The 26184-nt window shown below is 36.6% G+C and overlaps 3 protein-coding genes and 2 pseudogenes across 5 annotated transcripts; 1 reads left to right on the forward strand and 4 right to left on the reverse strand.

The window, feature by feature from the left end:
* Nucleotides 1-1057: 1057 nt before the first annotated feature.
* On the reverse strand, nt 1058-11226 carry LOC147869872 (uncharacterized). Its single transcript, XM_087334199.1, has 14 exons — nt 11117-11226; nt 9022-9084; nt 8537-8937; nt 7827-8073; nt 7596-7708; nt 7417-7496; nt 7185-7326; nt 7019-7099; nt 6831-6935; nt 6356-6538; nt 2837-2929; nt 2411-2550; nt 2102-2168; nt 1058-1561 (listed from the first exon to the last, which is right to left on the reverse strand). Exons 3-14 carry the CDS (start codon nt 8927-8929, stop codon nt 1445-1447), a joined length of 1761 nt encoding a protein of 586 aa, XP_087190325.1. The 5' UTR covers nt 8930-8937; nt 9022-9084; nt 11117-11226; the 3' UTR covers nt 1058-1444.
* A 3494-nt stretch (nt 11227-14720) lies between these two features.
* On the reverse strand, nt 14721-16098 carry LOC147869873 (uncharacterized; annotated as a pseudogene).
* A 58-nt stretch (nt 16099-16156) lies between these two features.
* LOC147869874 (uncharacterized) lies at nt 16157-16782 on the reverse strand (annotated as a pseudogene).
* Nucleotides 16783-17612: 830 nt separating this feature from the next.
* LOC147869875 (Polynucleotidyl transferase, ribonuclease H-like superfamily protein) lies at nt 17613-20317 on the forward strand. 3 transcript variants are annotated; one of them, XM_087334229.1, is made up of 6 exons: nt 17613-17804; nt 18205-18262; nt 18517-18588; nt 18800-18895; nt 19366-19459; nt 19560-20317. In XM_087334229.1, the coding sequence occupies exons 1-6, from the start codon at nt 17668-17670 to the stop codon at nt 19571-19573; spliced, it is 471 nt and encodes a 156-aa protein (XP_087190355.1). In that variant the 5' UTR covers nt 17613-17667; the 3' UTR covers nt 19574-20317. The 3 variants fall into 3 exon arrangements, with proteins under 3 accessions (XP_087190355.1, XP_087190347.1, XP_087190363.1); XM_087334221.1 differs by having other exon boundaries at nt 19366-20317; XM_087334237.1 differs by lacking the exon at nt 19560-20317 and having other exon boundaries at nt 19308-19459.
* On the reverse strand, nt 20195-22909 carry LOC147869876 (uncharacterized). Its single transcript, XM_087334212.1, has 2 exons — nt 22141-22909; nt 20195-20650 (listed from the first exon to the last, which is right to left on the reverse strand). The coding sequence occupies exons 1-2, from the start codon at nt 22672-22674 to the stop codon at nt 20513-20515; spliced, it is 672 nt and encodes a 223-aa protein (XP_087190338.1). The 5' UTR covers nt 22675-22909; the 3' UTR covers nt 20195-20512.
* Nucleotides 22910-26184: the final 3275 nt, after the last annotated feature.

Genomic DNA, 26184 nt, shown 5'->3' on the forward strand with positions numbered 1-26184 from the left:
GGTTTTGTTACTTATGATAGCGTCTTGTCATCACACAGCCCCTTGTGAAATATAGCCCCTTGTGTCAATTTTGTTGTAATGATGTTTACTTTTGAAGTATAGTGAAAATAGATCGTATGATATTTAGGATATGCTGTTGGAGGTTCATACAATTTTACAAAGATAATCTTTGGAAATTTTGGAATTGAAAATCTTTGACAATGTTGGCAACACGTCCTAATTAATGTGCAAGACCACAATTTGGAGTCAATTTAGTGAAAATAGATCGTATGATATTTAGGATATGTTGTTGGAGGTTCATACAATTTTACAAAGATAATCTTTGGAAATTTTGGAATTGAAAATCTTTGACAATGTTGGCAACACGTCCTATTTAATGTGCAAGACCACAATTTGGAGTCAATTTTGAATTTTATTTATTTGCCACACCAAGCAAGACATGCTCAACTTTAACAACTTTGTCAATACACATTTCGTAATAGCAATTTACTTAGAAGATGAACTCCAGGTGTATGGTATAATTTCGAAAGACAGACTCTCGGTCAACCAACACATTGTATTGTACCTTCCAATGATTCAGAGAGAAGGACCATTAGGTCTTTTTCAGGATTTCCCATAGAGTAAACAAGTTTTTGCCATTTTTTATGTTTTTGCTTGGTTCATAGTAAATAGCTCCCAAATCATGACTATTCGATCAATTAATCTATTTCAAGGTGAAATTAATCTATTTCAAGATATTACATTGGTGAATCATTTGACCTCAACTAAACCATGGTGACATTATTGAAAACTTTTTGAATCTTAATAAATAGGCTTTACAGGAGTAATCCTAATATATGGGCACGACTCATTTCTCACGTATCATCAACAAACCAATCAACAGCATTATACATGAAATGCAACAAGAAATTATAGTGAATGGTAGATAACTTATTCTACAAGAATGATGTGTTTAGTGTATCCAATATAAAAATCTGTTGAAGTGAAATCTGAATGCAGAATCCTTAGTATAACTGCAACTTCCAGACTAACATGGGTACTGCGTTTTAGCCAAAAATAAGAACCAAAAACTTTTTTGACATAGCGGTTTTAACGTCTCAACCTCATAGCTCAACAAACAACTAAACAAGTTTTTAACAATGCTGATATCTTACATACAACGAGGATGGGGACTTTCCATTCCGACATCCCCACAGAAAACTAAGCACGCCTGAGTTTGTGAATAACATGATTTATGCTACTGAAGTAGTTCTATAATCATCACAACAAACTGGTTCAACTTAATTTAAAAAAATATATCCAGAAATGCATCCTACTCCCTTCATTAGGAGATCTCTCCTACTGAACTTTGAAGTATAGAAAACATTACCAGATAGAAACTCAGCAGAATTGAATGGCAAAGATGTGAACAAGTATTGTTGGTTCCTTCAGAAAATTGTCACAATCAAGTCGACATATATTGGTCACAGGTCTGCAAAGCCTGAGCAGCAAAATATCTCACATCAACATCTGGATCCTCACTTAGCTCTATCAGACAAGGCCGAATGCTTTGCTCCACAACCTATAGAAGAGAAGAGCAATGATGTAGTATCCAGTTCAATTGTTGCAAAACAATCCAACCAAAAGTAAATAAATCCGCAAGTTTCTGAGAGATTGTTTTAGAGTTAGGTGAACAAATGAAATGAATACAGTAAATCAGCTTCTGTATAGAACATGTGCATACATAGATAGCAGTACACATATTTTGGCAGCTAACTGTTATGCACATCTTTCTTCATATCAAAGAAATTAGGATTTGCTTTGAGTGAGATTGCTTCTCTCATACAAATCCGCAATGTAATTGGGATGAAATAATGAGGTTTGATTTGTATGAGAAACAACCCAATTAAAACAAAAATGCAATGATGCTTTCAGAACAAAAATGAGTGGTCCTCAATCATAATATACATAATACACATGCATCTCTCTATGTTCCTTGCAGATCTATACTTGTGTTTCACGGCCACTGATCACAAACAATAAATACTTGTGCATAAACCGTACAAAGCCCAATAAGAAAAATCAATATTAATCAAGTTTGAATTGAAAAATGAGGAGTTACCGTCGCATCCACAACAGACGTCAAAGCTTGTAAAACTTTAGCCACATTAAATTTGATGTTTGGCACCCTACAGTAATGCCATAAACTGTGAGTCAAACTCAAATCGAAATTTGCGGAAAACGAGAACTAAATTCTTTGCTCACTAATCCAGATATCCTAACTTATTCTCCATGAAGCTACATTCTTTCTATCATTTTTGAGCTCTTCGACTATAGTCACAGAACAGTTCGAAAATCTGTCCATTTTGGGAGGAATGTAGAGTCCAATACAACCCCTACAGTTTTTTTGAATAAGAAGTTATTGGCATACCTATCCTTTGCAGCCTCAATGACCACAGGAAGCATAGTTTGACATGTTACTTCAGCTCCCATCACTGGAGCAAGTAGTGATATAGCATTTAAAATAGTCATTCGATATAGATAATGACCATTATTAATCATCTCAAGAACCTGGCAAAAGAAGAACCTGTAGTTAAGCAGTACAGATTTCTGCAGGTAATGCTACTCAGACAGACATGAAAATTTTGTACCAATACATATATTTTGAACTCACTTCAATAACAACCTTTTAACTTGTGTGCTTACAGGTAAAACAATAGAAGTGGCACACTGATTGTTATCTTGCATATAGTTGAGCGACTCAATTGAAAAAGCAGTGAAATGAGGTTTAAAATGCTAAGGATCATTGAAATGAAAATTACACAAGTAAAAGATGGAATGCCTCTAGAAACAATACCTGGGGAACAATGTGTTGCATAGCCCATTCAGGCCCAAATTCCTCTGCTAGCCTTTTAAGATTATTAGCAGCAGCTTCTCTTATGGAAAATACCTGCATGTTGAATTTGTATCCTTCAATACTGATAGATAAGTATATAAAACAGTGTGTATGTCTGTACAAAAAAGAGTACACGAATGATAACAATGGAACATAAGGTGTCTATATGATCCCATAACACAAAGTGGTGAGAAATAAAAGTTCCATAATCTAGCTTGTGGCGATATGCCCAGGGTAGTACAATGATAAAATGAATACAATGATGAAATGAAACCACAATATACCTAGCTTCAGCATGCAATGATCTATGGACAAAGAATGAAATATCCAGGTGAACATGGTGTGAATATGGCTGACAGGTAGCTTCCCATAGTACAAGGTGATGAGAAACAACTCCCTGATATAGCTTGTGGCGATATGGCCAGGGTAGCACAATGATAAAATGAATGCAATTATGAGAGAAAACCACAATATACCTAGTTTCAGCCTGTAATAATCCGTGGACAAAGAATGATATATACAGGTGTGAACATAGTGTGATTATTGCTGACAGGTAGCCTCCCACAAGGACTGCATCAGAAGCTGTTCCCGACATTGAGAAGATGGCAATGTGCACTCATATAATCTCTCTTAATCATGCCTTCATGCCTTTCAACTGGAAGCTTCATAGGCATAGTCTGTTGACGCTCTTTGAGGATGTTCCAGTTACCCATACTTGTATAGTCTCTCCTACTGCTTGCTTAGATCATAAGCTCCAGAAGAGCTCATCATCGTATCTTTGACTTTGGGGAATAGTCCCAGGGCAAGAATACATCTAACAATGGATGATGTAAGGACATAGATGCTATTTGGGTGGTGACTGTGGAAAAGAAGACAATAATATACATGGCCAATGCTACATAATAGAGAATGAGATGGTGCTGGGAACCTAATCTAAGTACATGGCATCATGGAGACTAGCATGAATCATATTTGGCAAGGTTCTCACAGAATCATCATCTGTGATGGTGCATACAATCTCGGGATTTTTTAATCAAGGATATGCATGAGTGGTGACCAGCTTTAGCATTGAAATTCCCATAAGGAAGACGTCCCCAAAGGTGAAATACTCCACATACCCTCTGCCAAGCATGGGTATGGGACACCTTCGCTCCGCCCACTTCCTTCTATGTCATAGCAAATCTAGAGCATGAGGCAAAATCATGTAAGGCAATGTATAAAGTTTGATCCTCTGCAAGCGCTAGATTGGTTCGCAAGAAACTTGCAATTGGTTTATGAGCAACAAGTCATATCCATTTGACTTACTCTCTAAAGAGAATGGCCAGACTGTATGAATTGTTCCACCATGTACAATTTCACCGGGATCAAGGTCTGACCCAAATTACACAGATGCCATAGACAGTCTCACTGAAAACCATGTACCCTGAGTAGGCCTCTCTGGAGGCTCTCATCCATCTCTTTTGAGAAATATGATATCTCAACCACCCATCACATCCATGAGTCACTCTGAATCCATCCATTAGATCTTCATTGCAGTCCTAAACATCAACCTGATGCTCCTAGTTTTGTGTTCCACAGGCCAGGAGTTCCTATGTGATGAGTTTCCATCAATGACGAATCCCTATCACGGTAGTTGGTTCTCTTCCCTTATGTTCTCGGTCCACTTCAGGCATGCAAACTCTCCTAAGAGTGACATTGAATTTGGTGAGGTTATCATCAAGGTAAACAAGCAGCCCTTTAAGGCCAAGTGGGATCATTTGCTTGGGATTGAGGTACTTCTTACCTCTTCGGATCAAGGTTGTTAGGTACGTTAGATACGGTACGGATACCATACGTATATAACATATTAATACGCGTATAGTACCTCCCAATTTAAAAATACGTTAAATACGTTTTTTAATATGTTAATACTTATAAAATACGTATAGTACGTTAAATACTTCTAGAATTTGAAAAATTATTTATCTTTCTAAAAAATATTTATAATATTGTAAAAAGCATCTATGTTTACACACTTTTGTGATGTACATTATAGTTCTATATCCTAAAACGCATATAAGACATTTGAACATTTCACATCCTAAAATACTTATAATATGGATGTCGACATTCACTTATTCTATAAATCAATGTAAGTGTGTATCGCGATGTTCTACTTCAAATTGTAATTATTTACGATTATGCCTTCATAGATTGAGGAATCATCTACGATTATTACACTCAAGATAGGTTTCTGTCGTCTTTTCTCTCTTCTTCTACTTCTTCTATCTTCTATGATTATCACACTCAGAGTCAGGACAGGTTTCTGTCTTCTTTTCTCTCTTTTTCTTCTTTTTCTTCTTTTTCTTTTTCTTCTTCTTCGTCCATCATCATCTCTTCTATTCTTCTTTTTGCTTCTTTTTCACTAAAATCTTTTTTTTCTATTGCTTTTTGTTGGGGTTTTTCTTCTTATAAATACATATTATACCTGTTTTTTCAAATGTACGTTAAATATTGTATTGGACAAATATACATGATCTTTGACTGAACAACATTGAGGTATAGTACGTACTATACAAATTATGAGGTACTACACGTATTTAAATGTTAAATACGGGTACGTAAACAACCATACTTCAGATGGAAATTGGAGGATGAGGGATTCTGCCTAGCTTTACGTGCTTTTCAACAAATAGAAACAGATCTCCATTCACATGGCCAGGTTACATGTGTGCTTCTCCACCACCTACCTACCTGAGGCGTATATATGTTCTCAACAATCCTAGTGACCCCAATGTTAAATTGACAGACATGTCACATTCTTCTTGGTTAGTGCGTACAATAGCCTTGGTTAGTTTCCTCTTTTTGTGCAACAAACTTGGTTTCTTGATTGTTATTTTCGATTCCTCTTTCTCAATCTCAATCCAATCCTTCTTGAGCTCCCCTTTGATATCTCTCTATCATCACATTTGTGTAAGTTCATGTATTCAATGTTGAATAATTGAAGCTCTTTCAAAATAATACCTTGGCATATGCATGTGGGTTGGAGCTCTTTTCCAAGTTCTTGATTTTTTTTCTCAAGAATGTATGTGCACTTTCCAGAGCAATAACCTTACAAGTCTAACACATTGAGTGCAGAGCCACTATGTTTCTTGTTCATGTCTTCTACTTTTGAGAGTTTCCTTGACTTTTCTTGTCATCCTAGAGGAAAGTTTAATTGAAGATTAACAATGAAGATGGGAAAAAGACATGGACAGGGGGAATAGGGCTCAATATCACTTCAGAGAGAAGAAGGGCAAGTGACCATACATCTGGTTAGTTTTGGACAATTACAAGGATCTCTTCTACGTTTTGGTCTGTTCAAGTGAGTTGGAGTATCAAATGATATATTTGAGACAAAACCTCTACTGAAACTAAACATCATTCGAATATATTTGACAGAACATAGGATTATTTCAATTGGAGAAATAGTCTCTTATTTTCCTTTAAGCAGAAGCTTACCTGATCACCAAGCCACTGCATGCATAAGGCTCCAAGTTTATCATCAAAGAAATCAACGCCCAATTGGCTTGCTAACAGAGGAATATACTCAATTATTGCAAGTCGAACTCGCCAATGCTTGTCTTCTGCCAGTTCTACAATTGCAGGTAGAAGAGACTGTGAAAGCAAATCAATACCAATAACCTGCACACAAGAACAGCTGCCATTTAACCCTCAATTTTCTTTGATAGTTATTCATACAATGTTTAGTTCCAAAGTTGAGCAAACATATAAACTCTCAGGTTTTCAAACATTGCTCGACTCTCATCATTGAATATAAACCATTGCAAAGTAGCATATTCTAAGCTTTATCATTACTGTACAAATATGTCTGACACAATACTGTGTACATTGGGAGAGAGAGAGAGAGATGAAATGAACAAAAATTAACATAGTTAAAAACAAAAAATTTAGACCCTGGCTTTAAAATCCGTACCTGATTAACTTGGTCAAGCTTGCTAATTATATTCAACCGCACATCCGGAAATTCATCTTTCAAGAGTGAAAGAAAGATAGGCAGCAGTTGCTCAATTGTGGCTTCCTAAAAGAAAAGTATCACACAAAAAGAATATAAAACAGAAGATCCGGTAAGGCAAGCCAAAAGATGTCAAGAAATAACCATACTTTCCCTAGAATAGGAGCCATGCCCATGATGACTGATGCAAGGGCAGCCCGGACATGTTGTGATGAGTCAGATGCCAAGTCCTATCATTGATATGTACAATATTTAAAGTCGATTATGAGGTTTCAAAACAATTCTCTCAACATAACATAAAAGAGTTTGGCTTACCTTAACACAGGGGAGTATAGATTGAATTGCAAGTGGAAAGCTCACAATCTTGCAGAACTTGGTCACCTTTCCAGCAGCAGCAATTCTTACTTCAGCCTCATTGTCACGGAGCAAGCGTACATAAGCTGGTACTAGTTCAGCCCTGACACATGAGCCAAATAAGAATGTTTATGGTTAACTGAAAAGAGTGTGCTAAACATTCATTAAAACTACACTAAACAAACTCACTAACATTGTTGATTCGGGACCCACTGCCTCACAGAGGTCATACAACTGATTGGCAACCATGTATCGCACCCTCCATGATTTATCCTGATATAGTCATGCATAAGGAAACATCCACCCCATAAACATACGACAAAATCAATGTCTGATGAAGTTAAATATTATGTTATAGATATACACACAAACCTGAGAAAAACTGATTATAACAGGTAGAATGCTTGCAACACAATCCTGTGGTTCCAAAAGCTTGCCTAATGCAGCACACCCCTCGACTGCAAGAATCCTTACAGAATCCTGAACTGCAAGTCATTAGAATTTGTAAGACATATAATAGCAAAGTAGCAGTAGTACGATAAAACTTAGGATTCGAACACTCCAGTTTCATTCAGAATGCAGATTCATGTGAACAAAAAGTACCATCTTGAGTCAAGTCCCTAAAAAAGGACAGGATCTCTGACTTGAGATATGAAGGCTCAACAGTCGCAGCAAATTTGCCCAGATTTGAGGCAGCTGATCGTCTCACCATTGGCAAATCATCATGACAAAGTTGATTGTATACTGCTCGTAAATCAGAACGAAGCACTTCTCTAGCACTCGGATATGCAATATGAAAGAGCCCACAAGCAGATACACGTGCTGTGAACCATTCACCAGCCCCAAGCCTCTACACAGGGAATTACAGTAGTACACAACTTGGTGAGTCGGTAGAGGTTTCCAGATAAATGCATTTTTCACTATATATACATACATACATACATACATATATATATATATATCATTTTATTTGCTAAATGCAAAGTGAGAGAGAACATCACAAAACTCAATTAGAACAGAAAAGGTTAGGAAAACCTTGAGTATTTCATTATTTTCCCTATATTTTCCAGATAAATGCATTTTTCACTATATATATATATATATATATCATTTTATTTGCTAAATGCAATGTGAGAGAGAACATCACAAAATTCAATTAGAACGGAAAAGGTTAGGAAAACCTTGAGTATTTCATTAGGAAAAGGCCTCTAGATGGTATGTGGCGAAACAATACACAGTCAAGGGCAGAGAATAAAGAAAACTCAGGGTATTTTGAAGCTTTTCTCATTAAAACTGGAGAGATCAATATCTACCTTCACCAGTGGAACAAACCATTCAGCTAAATCTCCCTCTTTCATTTGAGATCCAATCCGGCATAGAGATTCCACAGCCTTGTCTCTAACAACTGTTTCTTCTACAGTGCAAAGTGTTTCGAGAGGAGATAACAGGACATGTGCATACTCTACACCACCAACATAAGGAATAAATGCACCTAGCTCTTCAGCCATAGCCAGTAGAACTTCATCATCATCATCATTATTTTCATTTAGAAAGGGAATCAACTCTTTTCTTGTCCTCTCCTCTCCAAGAGCTCGGGCAATGGTGGATAAACGTCGTATAGAATTAAGTCGCAATTGAATGTCATCATTCTTCAATTCATCAATAAGAATTGCTATTGGATACAACGGTTCGTCGACCATGGCCATTTACTTCCCTGAAATCAATGGAGTTAATTATTGTGACGAAGGAATCATTACCAAAAACTGGACTTCAGTGCAATGAGAAAAGGAATACTTACTGAAACGTTCACACTGCCTTCCTCAGTTTACTTAAATAATCTACAGTAAATTTATGCTACAATCTGCAAAAAGGAAATGTGCACATCAAATTTTGAACCAAATGTAGCACAAGCAAAAAAGCAGAAGAAGGGTGTCAACATATACAACAAAGAAAGTACATTATGGTTTGCCTACCGTAAGAATGGCTACCTATCATATAGGGGGTCATTACAGATTGAACAGAAATACATCCATTGAAAACATATAAGGAAAGGGATTCTTAATCTCGTACTTTGCAATCTACAGATAGAATCAAGACATCTTATTAACATTGACATGGAGGAAATTTGTTATCTGATTCATTGGGTTAATTAATTGATTAAGAGAGTTCCATCCCAACACTCTAGCATTAAATTTGTGTTCATTACTGACGTTCATTGGATTATTAGTTGATTAGAGAAGTTTGTTGCTAATATTCTTGCATGAATTTGTGTTAATTAGTCATGTTCATTTGGTTATTATAAAAGCTGCAGATTCTGGTCCTAACACTGTTGGCCGGTCCGGACAGCCAAGGTGTGAAAAAGGGCCAGGCCATACGGACAAGCGCAGGTCGAAACCAATACGGGTGGGGCCAGACAGGTGGCTGACACAAGGGGAGCTTATGTAACTTATGTAAATGATTAGATGGAATAGTAACGGTTTTACGTTCTTGACGTAACTGGCCAAGCTCCCTATAAAAAGAGACATGTAGTCTTGTAAAATGGTTACCGGTTGTATTGAGTCAGTCTTCTAATAGAATCTCTGTTTGCTTATACTTGGTCTCTGGGTTCTGAGAGACTCTTTTAAAACTGTGTACTGTAATTAACCAATCGGTGTAGCCGGCTCAGATCTTGTGTTCAAGCGCATACTATAGTCTGATCAGGTATAGTTCTGTGTGGAGGTACCTTTATACATCTGTGTGTAGCATTGCACTGCCAAGTGTGACCAGTCAGTATTTCCCATCCTTCAACCACAATACCTTGATCAGGATACCTAGGCAGTGAGTATCCGACCCCGTGTTGCTCAGGAGCAGTAACAAACACTCTTGCACAATTGTTCACCATGTTAAAATAATCCCATACCTAAGGACACCACTCACCCTGGTTCCTATTATCAAGGTCTTTGATTGCCCGGGATGTTTTTCCTTCAGTTACCCAATGTAAATTGTCTTAAAGATTGTTTTCTTTCAGTTATCTTCTATGAGTCCCCTGTACTGGAGAGGGCACTTCTCAATAAATTGATGTAGAAGGAGCTGATACATTGACAGATAGTATTATCTAGTCTTACAACAATCATAAAAATGTAGATCACTTCCATTCCCATGGTATGCAAATGAAAATAACTGACGCTCTTGAGAGGATAAATAAGGCTTTGGAAACAGCCTATATGCATTCATAGAATGAAAACATAATAATAATCAAGCCAGGATATGAAGTGTTTTTTGGGGGTTTTCTTGAGTTGATCAAACTGAGGTGTCCTTTTATGAAAATTTTGCATTTTTTCAATACCTAAATAAGCTACTAGCTGATGCATAGATCCTTACATAAACCACAGAAATTATGTCTAATGAAGAAAACTCGTGCCTTTCCAAACGGCATAGAGATAATCAAGAATTTCTGTTCCCACAGACTGAAAAAAACAGGAGAAAAACTCCTTTCAAGCAGTATCGACCTAGCTGATGAGCTGCTAGCTGATACATAAATCTATGAAAATAGATAGAACCATACATACTCTCAGATATCATAGAGATAACAAATAGTTTCTATTCCACATCCGGACAGTAGCTACAGATCCCTTAAGGAAAAAGAGGATCTTTATAAAACATCGCTATACGCACTTCTGCTCGTTTCAACATGTGCTTGCCTACACGCGTTAAAGAATGACCTATATCCTCGAGAATTTCAAAAAGTCCCATGTCTCTCTTCGTCGAGGATATGACAATTTCCACGAAGACAAGGGGAGCGGGAGGGGAAAAAATAAGAAGACGGATGGATGGATGGAAGTTTTAGGTGTGTGGGAAGAAGCAAGAATCCACGGGGTAGCAGAGAAACGGAGACGGAAAGAAGACGAACATACCTGATCTGCTAGACGAAGCTTCGCGACCTCGCTCTGTCTGTCTGTCTGTCTGTCTGTTGTTTTTCTGTCTCTGAAACACACAGAGAAGTGGAACGATGGATGCAGGCCTCGATTCAACAGAGTTGGGAATTTTCACTCTCTCTCTCTCTCTCTCTCTCTCCTTCCAAAACTTTCACGAAATTCCCGAACTACCCTCGCCTCGCCTGCCTCGTGTGTCTGCTTCACAATATATACATATTATGTACGTATGTACATATATGTATGTATATGTATAACAGTATATCATATATGTATATATGTCCTCCCTCTCGTTTTTCAATAGTGCGTGCGCTATTGAAGAAAACATACACAGAGAGCTGAGCTCTCAGAAGACCATTATGCGTTTTGTCATGGGTTTGGCTTAGAGGGTTCCGCAATAAAAATAACACGAAAGTTTACTCAACTACCCCTACCCATGTTTTTGAAACATCCACACCATAGGACCATTTTCACCCTCTTCTTGCTGACATGCCCATAGGAAAAAGCAGTTGCTTGAAAAACGTAAATGGCTTGCCTGTATTTTGCTGCTTCGCCTCATTGACTTCGAGTATGCTTTTGTGATATGGTGCATCGTGAGCTTCTTTCAGAGATCTATGGAAGATCACTTGAAGCACTAAGTGAACGCATGCTTCCAATTCTTTGAGTGAAATGAGATGTGGAGACGCATGTGATTGCATTTGATTTTGCCCCCCCCCCCCACAAGCTTATGAAGAGACTATGTTGATTTTGCTAAGATAGTGTCCTATCAACTAGCTAATGACTTTTCTAGTTTTCATACTTGGAATGGTGAGTATGAAACCTAAATGATGCAAAAACATTGATTCTCCATGAAAAGGAGACTATGAGCATCGCCCTTTATTACAATGCTCAACCTTCAATTACATCTTAGTTTGTTTTCACACATTGTCATTTTGATTCCTTTCAAACATCAAGAGTTAATATTCAACTTGACACGTATTATATGATAATATTTCACTTTTGGTTCCATACCTGAGAATTGCAAACTCACACATTTCTCAAACTACCCTTCTTGTTTCAAAATCTTATATCTCAAATTTCTCAAAAATGTAATCTTTTTTTTTCTCGTAAATGTATGTTTATATTAAAACAACATGATAATACAAAAAAACCTTGCTATCAAAACTACGTCAAAGGTAGCGATGTGGCAAGGCAACCTTCTAAGGTGCCGCAATACAAAGCGACACAAATGTAACTCGTTTGGGGATAAAGTTCCCATACAACATAACTGTGAAAATTGCCAAATCAACTTTCCTCTTATCCTACATATCTGTGAGATATCAATAAATAAATAAATCCCTCTCTCCCTTTCAAATCCTTCTTTGTTATTGTATGAATTTACAAGTTATGTCTTGTCAAAATATAGTATTTCATGTATGGCAATTAATTTTGATAGTCAATAATGAGAGTACACAAAAAACTCCTTTATACTAAATTTGTTATTGGGAGATATGTTGCTCTTGGTTGTCTAATCAAACCAAAGAGTTCATATGGAGTTGGGTTGGAAGGAAATTATTTACACGAGAAGTTTGACCTTGTGACTAATTAATTTCAATAGTCATCATTCATAACACATCCAAAGATGCCGCAAATCTAAAAGATTGAGTCTTTAACACTAAGATTATGACTTTACATTGTATTCATGCTCATAAGTTAGTGTCATGTTTTAATTTTCTCTTTGTTTTAGTCCAATACACTTTCTCAAAGGTAAATTGTTGTATCAAAGGGTGATGACTCATATCTCATGCCATGTTGGCATGTCCCTCATAATAGTTAAATAGAATCACATTGTTTTATCTTGATGATTTGAGTCTCTCTTTGTCAACAATAGCATATTCAATAAAGATATATCATTTCTTATCTAGAAGATACTTTCTATTCAAATAAAAATAGTTTTTATATACGAAGCATTTCGGTGCATAGATGGTGTTAAGAGAGAGATTTTAGAATAAATAATTCATATAAATCTAATATACTTAGTGAGAATCTATTATTACAATTGTGACCATTCCATATGTATTTAATGTGGCTCTATATACGAAGTATTTTGATGCATAGATGGTGTTAAGAGAGATATTTCAGAATAAACAATTCATATAAATCTAATATACTTAGCGAGAATCTATTATTACAATTGTCACCATTCCATATGTATTTAATGTGGCTCTACAAGTTCAACAAACGGGGGTGATGTAGAATTGTAAGAGATTTACATGAATGGTAGAGAGATTGATAATATCGCTAAAATTAGACAATTCAAAAATTATTAAGGTGAACCCTTTAGTTGAAATCATCTATTGCTTCATTTCTCAACTAATGAATAGGTTTTGAAACGCTCCATCGTTTACTCCCAACATATCCACTCTAAGTTCCAAATGCTTCTATTTATTCTCTTCTTTGTGATTCTCAAAGAACATTTCAAAGTTGCGGCCTACCTAGTCCCTTGACCATTTTGTGGTACATCCCCCTTTTTTTGCAAGCAAGCTAGATGCTCTTATAAAGTCATTGTTTTTTCCTTCCCTTTTTGGTCTACAAACCAAAGTTAGTTCTAAATATTGTTTTAGTGTGTTGGGTGGGCTACACTTGGTTAATGACGTGGGATCCATGTGACCATGTGTTTTGCACTATTCATGTAGTCCCACCGTGCTTGTCACTAGTTGAAATCCTTCGAGGCATTTCTAATAAAGCCTTGAATGCCAACGTTCTAAAACGAACCTTAGTCCTAATATCTCAATCTTATCTTAGTTAGGCTCCCCCAAATTGTGCAAAGCCATCAACTCTTAAATATCCAACATATCCACCAAGTCTTGGAATCCTCTTTGAGTTTTTCTCGTGTATGATAACATGGCTACAAAATTTCAAATTTCAAATTTGCTCCATTTCGATCATTCGGTCTTTGAATACTTGTTTTCATAAGGCCAACATTTTTTTGAGGTAGAAAGATATATTAACGTCTTCTAAGGCCAAATTTGGCCCATGAGACAAATGGTTTACAACAAAAAATGGGATATTTACCCATTAATCGAGAGTAATAAATAAATAAAAATAAGATAAAATAGAGTTTAAGCTAAATAGTTTTAGTAAAATAACAAACATGTTCTATATAAAAATCATGTTCTACAATGAAAATGTTATACTAGGCCTAATTTCATTTCCATCCAACTCACTTGAAGAGAAGTGGGACATCAAAGGGGTTGCGATGTGGATGTGGCCCGTGATGTCAATGTAAAAGGTACCCCAACCATAGCTTCTAGTCGACATAGCTCACGTTCCCTTATCTTCTTAATCTTTTTTACTCCACGTCAACTTGTTTTGAAGCTCAACATCCGAGGGCATTTAGTTGTTCTTTCCATTTATGCTTCCTCAAGAGAGAGGCCGAGCGACATAAGTGTATCCACATACATCATCTCCCCTTGTTCCTGAAAATTTACACTAGTTACATGTTGATGAATAGTAAAAGGGTTATGGTTAACACTTTGTAATTTATTCTCCCTATGTTGTTTTAGCTCTAAAATATACCTGCCTAGTCTCTTTACACTCGGGGTATCTAATAGTTTGGAGAGGGTCCTAATATGTCTTGGTATTCCGATCGTATCTCTGCATAAATTGGGCACTTGCATGTGAAGTGATGCTCATCCTCTATCTCTATGTGGCATAACCTACATAGCCTTTCCTCTCTACAGACTCTATTAGCCCGACCATTCTCAATCTCAAGTTGGTGAGATGATATCCTAAGTTGTCCAATGGCCACCCTTAGTGCATTTGATAAGAATGTATCTAGATATCTTGGTCGTGTAATAAAACCTAACTTACAAAAGTGCAAGAAGTGTTCCTTATGGTACAACATTTTAGATGGGAGTGGCTCTCGTGGGGTGATCCATTTATATCGAGTGTAAATTTGCCATATTTCTTGGCGTACCACTTTATTACTATCTTCATGAGAGAGAGTTTGATCAGTCCCATGGTTGTACTTAAGGGGGGGTAGGTTATTAATATCTATGTCGTTTGCAAGTAACCAACTCACCACAGTGCTATACCAAGAGCTAGTGTCTCCAGACGCATGTAAGGATCGGGATGCCTCAAAGGCTCGATGGGATACCCTATCTCGTGGTTGGCTATGTATCTGATGAATAAAAACTACCCCTTGAAAGAGTGCTTCTACTAACATTAGGGGTAGACTGAACTTTGCTCTAATAATGTCATGTGATATTGTCGATTTGCTTTGAAGTTGACGTGATAACATCGTCACCAAAGGTCTCTCTAATTGCGTCCACATGAAAGATGGTAGACCCGGAGCCCATACTATTGATGCATACATGAGGCAAGGGGTCACTAATGAGTCGAAGAGCCATTCCTTGGTCCATGGCTCTTGAAAGTATGCATGGTGGCATTGTCTCTCTAAGAGTGAGAGGGATGCATACCCTCTCGTTAGCCTATCTTTGGTTGCCTAGGTCATTGAGAATTTACCTCAGCGAGCACTAAAAGTGACTCCCAAGTATACATATGATCCAACTACCTCAACTAGTTTATGAGAGAGGGTTAGGTGACATTTAGTCCTAACTCGGGACGATGTATGAAAGATAAGGACTTTAGTTTTCGCTAGATTCACTACCAGTTCTTGTTGTGTACAAAAGTCATCTAGGGCATTAAGATGCTTTTGTAGGTCGTGTTCTGACTCTGAGAGGAGGACAATGTCGTCAGCGTAAAGTAAGAGGCTAACTTGCATATCCCCAATAACTACTCCCTTGCCTCCCTTACGAGCAATAAATTCCGTGATCTCATCAATGTAGATCCCAAAAAGAGTCGGTGATAGGGGGCAACCTTGTTTCACACCAATGGTGCTAGTGAAACAATCATATAGGCCACTTGGGCATCTTACACACCTAGAGACTTGCTCATATAGGGCATAAAATGGCCCATATCATGTCATTTGGTATCTCCAAGCTCTTAAGTCTATCAAAAAACCTCTCCCTATGAACTGTGTCAAAGGCTCTGTGAAAGTCCACAAAACAACAATATAGTTTCTTCTTACAAGCCTTGGTCTGGTCAATTAAGCACTTAAGTGTGAAGATATGGTCAATGGTGGACAATGCTCGTCTAAAGCCAACCTGCTCAGGTGCTCGAAGACTTAATGTTTCCATATAATCGTTGAGCTCCGCTTCCATTACTGCACCATATAGTTTAGCGAGCGAATGACCTATCATAATGGTCCTATATGTATTTGGGTCCATTGGGTCCCCTCCTTTATGTATAGGGGCCATTGTGTTCATGGCCCATTGTGGTGGAAAACCCTCGACGAGGGCGCGATTGAAGATTAGAGCGAGAAAGGGGGCTAAGCACTCTTGAGCATATATGGTGTGCTCGGCTCACAATCCCGTGTGGTCTATGGATTTCCTATGTTGTAATTTTTTTATGACCTTGGTGACCATAGAGGTCGTGAAAAGTGTCCCCATGGTAGGTCGAGGTGTGGAATGCATTGGAATGGGTGGTTCGTTGGGGACATGGTAGAGTCTCTCGATATATGTGTGCCAAATATTGGGATCCTCGATGGGTGTTTGTGGTTTCGGTTCCCGTAGTCTCTTCCATGCAAGGGCGCAGTCCCTACTCATGAGCATATGGTAGAGTTCCTAATATTGAGATGCTTCCCAATCTTGTCTTTTACGACATGTCATCTTGCGAATCTCTTTGTGAGCTTGAGAGGCTAAGATGCTCACCACAATATTCATGCTTAACTTGTGTGTGCGTGAGAGAGAGAAGTGAGATGTCAGAGTATTTTAAGAGCGAGATTAAATCATGAGGTATTTTCTCAGATTTAAGAACAACAAACCAAAACAAATATAATGGAATTAGTAAACCAACCTACTACAATAGGGATTCTCACTAGCTAAGCACGAAGCATTCAAACCTTAAAATGCACTAAAAATTCTCCCACCAAAAGATCTCGAAATGTTTCGTAACTCTTATTATTACCATAGAAGATTTAAAGATGTTAGGAGATCACGAACAATTATAACTTTTCTTTCATGAGTGCCATGCTTTGACATTACTATGGTTTTCAGTGGCAACTTGATGAAGCTCATACTTGGCGAGGGATAAAATCAACCCTGGATAGACCCCTAATGTGCAACAAACTTGCATAGTTAAGAACATGGAACATTTGTGAGTTAAGGCTAATGCAACAAGTGTATCGAGATGGTTCACAGGGGCATCTGGTTCCACATTCTCGTCTTTAGATAATTGCAACAACTTACGCTAAATTTCCAATTGTATTTTTTTTGAAGATTTGGGTTACCCGAAGAAACTCCTCATAAATCCAAGGATAAGAGGGAAATTAGTGTTATTTAAAATTGCATTACATATTTGTGATTTTGTGAGCAGAAGAGAAAGAAGGGCATTTGGGGGATTCTAAAAAATGTGGGAGTCTGGAGAGGAGGAGAAGGGGAAGGGTAGTTTTGAGATTTAGGAGACTTCTGAGGGATGGAAGGTGAGAGAAGATGAAGAGAGTGGGTTTAGGAGAGTTGAGGAGAGTTGTGGTGGAGGAGAAGAAGAGGCTACTGGGCTTCGATGTGGGCCTCAAATATCTGGGCATCTCTGTTTCTGATCAACGCTGCCGCATCGCCATACCCCTCAGGTATCCTCTTCTTCTTCTTCTTCTTCTTCTTCAACTGATCGTGGTCCAAATCTTTCATTCACACACACACACACACACACACACACTCTCTCTCTCTCTCTCTCTCTCTCTCTCTCTCTCTCTCTCTCTCTCTCCCCTCATTCCCATTTCAAAAGCATTTGCATCTAGTTTTATTCGTTCTTTCTGTTTTTTACATCTCATTGTGTTATTTGGGTTGTCTATATTGTTAATTGTTTAGATCACATAAAATGGAGTTTTTTTTTTTTTTTGCAGCGTTCTTAATTAATCTTCTTTTATTTTCGTTTGGGTTCTTATTTTGGCATATTAATTTCTCGGGAAAATAAAAATGATATTTTATGTCTTTATTATCGTTAAGTTCATTTTTGGGCTTTTTTTGCAGTGTTCTTACGCTGAAGCAGTCTTCTTTTATGCGTAATGTTGAAAATCTGGTAGCTTTAGTATGTATCTCCAGGCCTTCCTCGTTGTCTCTCTCCATTTAATTATATTTATTGACTTTTTAGTTAAAATAAATAAGTTTTATGGAAAATTTTAAATCGACTTAAAGTTCATGGGAACATTACAGTTAAAATGATCACGTTTGAGGGATAATCTTAATTTGAGTTAAGTGAATAACCATATATGAGGCCATAAATAGAGAGAACTGAATCAAATTGAAGCCTAAGACTAAGGTTTTGCATGGAACTTTGTGTAGACAAAGGAGTACAATACTGCAGGCTTTGTGATTGGTTACCCATTAAATATATCGGGATCGCGAAGCGCACAGGTAAAATGTAGCATTTTCTTATCATTGTCGGTTTTCTTATCCGTAATAACATTTTCTGGCATGGCTTTATTTATCCACATTGACATTTTAATTATTTTGCATGGATTTGCTAATCATATGACATTTTTTTTGCTTATCATGGATTTTGTTTGATCCACATTGACATTTTGTGGATTCAAATGTTTAAGCTTATGTTTTATATATCTTGCAGACAGTTAAAGTAGACGATTTTGTGAAAGGGCTTCAAAAATCTAAGAAGTTTGATGATATGCTCTACTTTTGCCAGGACGAACGGTTTACATCCCGGGTAAGATGATTTTTTGTTTTTTGTTTTTTAAAACATTTCATGTAAGAGGCACATGTCCCACTACATAATAATGTCTCATACCAGTTTTTGCAATTAATTTAAATTTGAATAGATTTATGGTAAATTTTGGTCCATATTAAACCTTTTGTGTCGTACCATTTTTTCATTTTCTGTCCACTAAACCTTTAAAACCTAGGATTTATCATGAATATTAATCAAAATCAAGTTTACGTCCTTCCTGAGGTAGAAAATTAAATATTTTTCTGATTTTATGTTAGCTATATTATTGTGGTTAGAGTTTGTAACAACATTTTCTTTATACTGTTAAAATTTTATATCCTGCATTTGGTGGTGTCCGGAGACTAGAATTTAATAAAAATCTTATTTTTCTCCTCAATGATGTCACTATAAGATTATTAGCAGGCTGGGAAACATTCTATTTTCATATCCTAAAATTGAGCTTCCTGCAGCTTGTTGAGCGTGTGCTGATGGGTTACAAGTTTGGTCCTTGTGAACATAAAGCTATTGTTGATAAATTCTCAGCAGTCAACATTCTCCAAGCAAGTAGTATCATAAAATTTCTGTTTACTGATAAAAACATCAGAACCAAAGTATTTAAACTGTCTGTATTGCTTCTTATGGTTAGTTAATTTTATTATTGCAGGCTTGTTTAGATAAGCTTTCTCTAAGTTGCTATCATGACAATTAGCTGAGGCGCCCTTGAAAAGAGGTGCAAAATAAGAGGGCTTTGGATGCTACTACATTTGTACGCCACTCTTTTTTTTTATGCGCCAATCGTATGTGTTCTACCCAGGAAGTTGAACACAAACCCATTAGCTTGTGGACAGCCATATGTTTGGAATACTTTGTCACTCATTATGCACCAGTATCTTAGAAGCTCCTGTGCATAATACGGATGCTTCAAGATTCTCTATTAAGGGAAAAGCTGTAAAGAAATTATCCAATCTGATAGAACTAATGGTGACTACTTATTATATGACCCAATGCTCTTGCTGAGACTGAGAATTCCATAGGGATCATGCAGTAACTTGAAGGGTGTGATATCATTAGTCACAACTACTGGTGACTATTTTTTATGCACATAATGCTCTTGCTGAGACCGAGAATTGCATAGGGATCACATATTCCAGTCCATGCAGTAATTTGAAGGGTGCGATCCCATTAGGCACCTCATAAAATATACTTAGTGCAGCTGTAATGTAATGTGGTGTTGCTGTCGGCACACGACAGCTAATATGAAATGTCTTCTGTCTTAAAACCTTATGACATTGAGATGTATTGCTATTGAAATATTTGAAATTAAAATAATCAAATGATCATAACATTGGATGGCATCAATTCAGCAACATGTACATTTTAAAATCCAACTACATGAATGAAACATTCCTTATTTTCCATGAACATGCAATGCATAATATCTACTTGTTCTATATTAAGAACGTCCATATCAATGGCGATTCCTCAATATGCAATGTGCTTTTCATGAAGTGTGCAGAGTGTTATGATTGTTAGATTGCAAAAATTGTTATTACTTACTATCTTGTAGTTTTGTATCTCACAAATTTAGAATTATGAGAATATATATCATGGAAGACATCATGTTCTTTTGGTGCTGGTGTTCTTCGAATATCGCTCCTTAACATCTGAATTGGTGGGGGAAATTGTTTTCAGGTTATACTGATGGTTGTAGCCTTCATTGATCTTCTCATTAAGTTGTTTAGCTAGATTCGCAATCTAGTATCCACAAAGTGTGTTAGTAAACTTGTTTGTCACATAGGTAAAGATAAAAGTACATATATGGTATAAATCTCAATTATATTAAAGAAGCCTGAATGCAATATTTAAAAGATTTTTCAACAAGATATTGGAACTTGTCCTCATGCATTAGAAGGGTACAGTAATGGTTCCTTACTCAAATCTTGAAAGTTCTTTTGTCTCTCTAGCTTTTTAGGAACCTTGAGTTCTATGGATGTTTCTCTCCCAGAATCCCTTTATGTTTGTTATGTCTCTTATGACATTTATGGGCATATTTGGAATGTTTTTCAATGGTTAAAATCTTTGCATATTGTATGGCTTTAGGGTTTATAATGTAATGCTAAATTAAAAGTGGGGGTGATTGCAAATGATATGAATATGATCAATGAAGTATTTTTCTTGAGTAATCTTATAGAGCTTGTTGTGACACTACACGGGCATGATGCCATTGTATTATTTTAGTATGAAAAGGATTCGTTGTATTGTTATTAATCAGATTGATGTGATTGTTTAAAAGAATAAAGTATATAGAAGTATATTGGTTACGGTGTGTGAATATTATCCCTATTTTGTTTACAACGACAAAAAGGTATTTTCAAGGAGGTTTAATGTTATGACATAAACATTAGTATATGTGAGTAGATGAGTTGGAGAACTTTTCCAGCCTAGGGTTCAAGCAAGCCTTGGGGGCTAGCTATAGAAGGTGGAGGTTGGGAATGAATATCTCTCAAATCTATTTTCCTTATGACCTAGCATTGGTATATTATGCCATGAGTCCTAGCATTGGCATACAAATCTAAACGTGTCCTTGCAAAACAAATGATGCAAAAATGAAAATTTCTTATTTTTGTGGGCAAAGAAGGTTTCTATGAAAAGCCATCAAGGTAATAATCATAACACATACTTAAAGAAGGAAGCAAGTCCAGGGGACAATTTGATCGTGGTACGAAATGAAACGATGCCCTTGGGTCTATCTCAAGGGATGATTCCAATTGAATCTTGGTCTCAAGGGGGGGATGATTCCATTGAATCTTGGTCTCGAGGGGGGTGATTTCATGATGATTCAACATGAAGTTATAACCGAAACTACGAAAACTGATTGATGGATATGAAGGAACAATAATGGCCTAGGTGCCCTTGACCGTGGGCAGGGGTTACAATCGGGTACTATGAATAGAATGAACACACTACACACTACACACTACACACACACACACACGGCCTTACAAGGATTTCCTAGAGCGACAACTAAGTTTATTAACTACCCTAGTTATTTATAGCAGAGATAGATAGATATAGAGATAGAGATAGAGTTATTTAGCATAGATAGATAGATAGATAGATAGATAGATGTGGAGGTCATCATGTGAGTGAACCACCAACAAACATGTTCTTCTTCTTCTTCTTCTTCTTCTTCTTCTTCTGTTTCTTCTGAGGAGGAGATATGGAGAGAGACTGAGTAGACTCACTTGGGTGAGGAGGAGGCTGCGCTGGCCCTGCAGAGCCTCGTAGCTCTCTCTCAGGGCGGTGAAGTCCATCTCCAGCTGCTTCGCCTTGGAGCGCGCACGCCTGTTCTGGTACCATATCGCCACCTGCCGCTCGTCCAGCCCCAGCTCTCGTGCCAGCCTCGCCTTCTTTCCCGAATCCAACGCACGCTTCTCCACGAAGCTCTTCTCCAATCCCGATGCTTGATCCTCGCTCAGCTTCCTCTTCTTCGTATTACTACTAAAACTGATCAAGCCGGTGGTAGCGATGGATGTCTCGTTAAATGTATGGTTATGGTTATGGTTATGGTTATGGTGATGATTATTCTGAGCCTGAGGAGGGCCAGGCTGTTTCACAAATTGATGATCTTCGTGGATTGATGAGAAGGAGGAGGAAGAGTTGCTGCTTGTCAGAAATTGGCTGCTATTATATTCTGGAATCTGTAGATCTGGAGACAGTAGAGTGGAGGTATTATTAAGGAGCCCATGACCAAGCTGATTGCTGCATTCCATCAGCATATCATTTTTTTTTCCCCCAGATAAGCCTCACATGATTCTATTATGTTACAAATACAGTATGTATAAATTTTGATTGATACTGATCATTGGTAGTATTTGCTGAGATTGCCTATGAATTCATATAGTGTAGTCAAAGTGATACATGATTAATAATTAGCTATTATTATAAACAAGGCTGGTATTTGTTGAGATTGTGGCCTATCAATTCATATTGTAGTCAAGTGATATGGTCAATAATTGGTTATGCAAGACTATGTAGAGGTTGATGATGATGAGATTAAAGACTATAATATACTATGCATGCACATAGAACTATTTGTGTTTTGCAACCAATGTTATGTGAATGAATATATTAGGGACCTACTTTTGATATTTTCTTCTCCAAGTCTTCACATGTCAATGTAGTGTGGTGTAGTATAGTCTTCACACACCTTGCTTATCTATTCATCTCCATTTTATCACTTTCCTAACCCCGAATGCTCCTCCCCTCCCGCGCGGTTCCATGACAACACACTTTTTAACTTACTCAGTTTATGTGGATCGATAAGGAGCAAAAAAAGAAAAAACTGAAAAGAAAAAGAGAAACCCAGAGACACCTCATGTGTTGGTTTGCACATTCGGTTATACACGTGAATGTGGCTCTAGTGTGGGACATGTTTGGTTGTAAGGTTGTGTGTGTGTGTGTGTGTGAGAGAGAGAGAGAGAGAGAGAGACCCTAGTTTGCTAGTGGCATCATTGACACGTAAACTTACCAAGTATGAGTTTGTGCATGGGAACATGCCATTGTGGACATGATAGTACGAAAACTATGTATGTTTTTGTACATATATGTATTGCGTACATGCCTATGCAACAAGCTAAAAGTTGTAAACACATCATTTTGAATAAAACATTTAAATTGCATATCATTATGACTTCAAGATCCTAACTTACATGGATCCAATTTGTCTATAACCTCCGATTAATTTTGAGACCCACAACAATTATGTTTAGATACTAGAATTCCTCATTTATGTTGTGAGAGGGTTTATATAAATACCTTATCTAATTTTGTTGTCCCTTTAGAGAAGACGTTGCATACGCACGCACATGCTTGCGTAACTGTCATGACTCATAACTAATGTTGTCGTGCAATGTGTTTTGAGTGTTACACCATACCAACCAAGCTTTTCATCTTGTGCTAATGAGGTTGTGTGAGTCATGTAAATAATGGATGTGATACTCTAACCCATTAACCACACACAAACACCGCGGTTCTACTACATTTGCACTGAAGATCATACTCTTTCACATGAGATTCTAATTGGGTAATGTGTGAGACTATTGAAGAGAAAATTGAACTTAGGAGTGTTTGTACCATACATGATATTGCACCATGTTCCTAATTAGGCAATCCAATATAATTGCACTTATGTATATAAAGGATGCCTCCTCAACCCAATGGCACACACATGCACACATACGTGTATATGTGAAACATATGATCCATGTGTGTTTGTCAATTTTCTTGAGCCCATAGATGTATTGCAAAAGGTAAATATGAAAAAATATATTGATAGGAACCCTCATGTGGCCATTATGAAGGAGTTTTGATTTGCCTTTTGTAAAATTGTGTATATTTCTCTACATAAAACTAGGTTTGTTGAGTTTTTCACATGCATCAAAATCACATTAAATAATATAGGTACTTTGAATAATATAGGTGAAGATTTCTACAAAGAATGTTTTCATTTGTTGAAAATAAGGTTGTAATTCATGGACACACGTGCTTATAGCCATGCATTGAACATTGTTATGTTTGAACAACCAATTGAAGATTTGCTACATGGTAGACTAAGGGCTTTTATAAACATTGGATCATGCCTATAATCTAAATATAATTTGATGCAAGCCTAAAATTTTAGCTCTAATTCTTGAGGTTTAACGTGATTAATAAACTTAATTTAAGTTAATTCGAAAATATGTTTAAGTTAATTCGAAAATATGTTTAAGTTAATTCGAAAATAGGGGTATTGTGGTAAGCATTAAAAAATATTAAGGGCATTCTATTATTAAAAAACATTAGGCTTGTTTTTGTAGTTTTTGATAGACTTTGTAAGTTCTTTGATACTTTTTTCTGAAAATATAGTAACACTCACAAAATGGGCAATGCTTTTTTCTTGATGGTTGATGTTCCATTTAAATAGCAAGTTAGGCCACCCAACTTTGGAATACTCATTAAATTTTATTAGCTCGCCTTAACATTTCATTTGTATATGTATGTATGTGGAATCAACTTCAAATTCGTTAAAAAAAATCGATTTAATAATAAAAAAAGGATCCCTCGGGAAGTTGAGTGTGACTTGTTGATGCATATTAAAGAAACATTGTAACAACCTTTTATTCAATGGTGTTTTTGTTTTCTTTTGTGACACGAATAGCTTGCTTCACCATTGTCTTGGCTTTTGTGTTTCATGTTGCTTCTTGTTGAATGTGGAGAGTCACTTTAAAATGGAGGACAACCTATGTCTTTGTTTTAAAGAAAACATCACATATTTTATCCTAGAATGAATCATATTAGTATTTGAGATGGAGTAAAAGAAAAATATGTATAACATGAAGCTTTTTAGCAAGGAAAACTATTGTTGAACACAATATACCTATGAAGTAGTATCTTAGGTTACTATGATAGAAGTGGATAAATCCAAATGCAATTTATGCCATTTAGCAATTTGAAAACTGCACTTTACTCAAAAGGAACCAAGTCATGAGCGTTAGGGACACCATCACATGAATATACACGACATTTAATATGGGAATGGAGTTTGGTGTGCCACTAAGTGACAATGCCAATGATTTGCACATAGTCATATGTCCAATGATTTTTCATTATTTAAATTCTGATACTATTACTAGCAATAAAGTTTTGACTTGTTATTCTAAGAAAACCAAATATCTTCTTCAATATTTATGGATGCACTTAAATATTATTGCATATTTCCTCCAATTTGAATGATTGCTTAAAAATGGTCTTGTGTCTCTTTTGTTAGTATGCTTTGTAATTGAGTGTTTGATCTTAATGGAATCTTCATCGCCATATTTTCAAATAGAGAGATTTATGATGGAAAAGATGTAAGTGAGGACTCATAATTCAAAATAATGTTGAGAATGTATGGAATAAAACAAACTAGCTCAAGGTTTTTCAAGATAACTAACCAAAACTATCTACAAGTACAAACTATCTATATATTTATATACATATATATATTCTACATTGATGATTGAACATTACATGAACTAGACATAAAGTCAAGTTTAATGTGACCTTATTGGATATATGGAAGAAAAATACTCTAGACTTAACGAAAAGAGATTGATGGTCCTACTTTAAAGTCACAGAGAAGTTCACGTATCTTAGAAAAATAACACAAAGTACTATGGATTATAGAGTTTTGAATTTAAACATATTGTATTTACGTTAATTATCACCAAGCTCCTTAGTTTTAGCTACACCTTACCAACAACCAAGGT

This window comes from Azolla caroliniana, unplaced genomic scaffold, assembly GCF_043228905.1.
Source record: "Azolla caroliniana isolate FFs.n. ecotype wild unplaced genomic scaffold, voAzoCaro1.0.p SCAF_1, whole genome shotgun sequence".
Classification (NCBI taxonomy): domain Eukaryota; kingdom Viridiplantae; phylum Streptophyta; class Polypodiopsida; order Salviniales; family Salviniaceae; genus Azolla; species Azolla caroliniana.

Coding starts and splice junctions, on each gene's coding strand:
- LOC147869872 (XM_087334199.1), bottom strand. CDS start 8,929: ATGGCCATGGTCGACGAACCGTTGTATCCAATAGCAATTCTTATTGAT. Junction 8,074..8,536: donor GGTTTGTTCCACTGGTGAAG/GTAGATATTGAT, acceptor TTCCCTGTGTAG/AGGCTTGGGGCTGGTGAATG. Junction 1,562..2,101: donor CGTCTGTTGTGGATGCGACG/GTAACTCCTCAT, acceptor TCTCTTCTATAG/GTTGTGGAGCAAAGCATTCG.
- LOC147869875 (XM_087334221.1), top strand. CDS start 17,668: ATGAAGAGAGTGGGTTTAGGAGAGTTGAGGAGAGTTGTGGTGGAGGAG. Junction 17,805..18,204: donor CGCATCGCCATACCCCTCAG/GTATCCTCTTCT, acceptor CTTTTTTTGCAG/TGTTCTTACGCTGAAGCAGT. Junction 18,589..18,799: donor CGGGATCGCGAAGCGCACAG/GTAAAATGTAGC, acceptor TATATCTTGCAG/ACAGTTAAAGTAGACGATTT.
- LOC147869876 (XM_087334212.1), bottom strand. CDS start 22,674: ATGCTGATGGAATGCAGCAATCAGCTTGGTCATGGGCTCCTTAATAAT. Junction 20,651..22,140: donor GCAGCCTCCTCCTCACCCAA/GTGAGTCTACTC, acceptor TGTGGATACTAG/ATTGCGAATCTAGCTAAACA.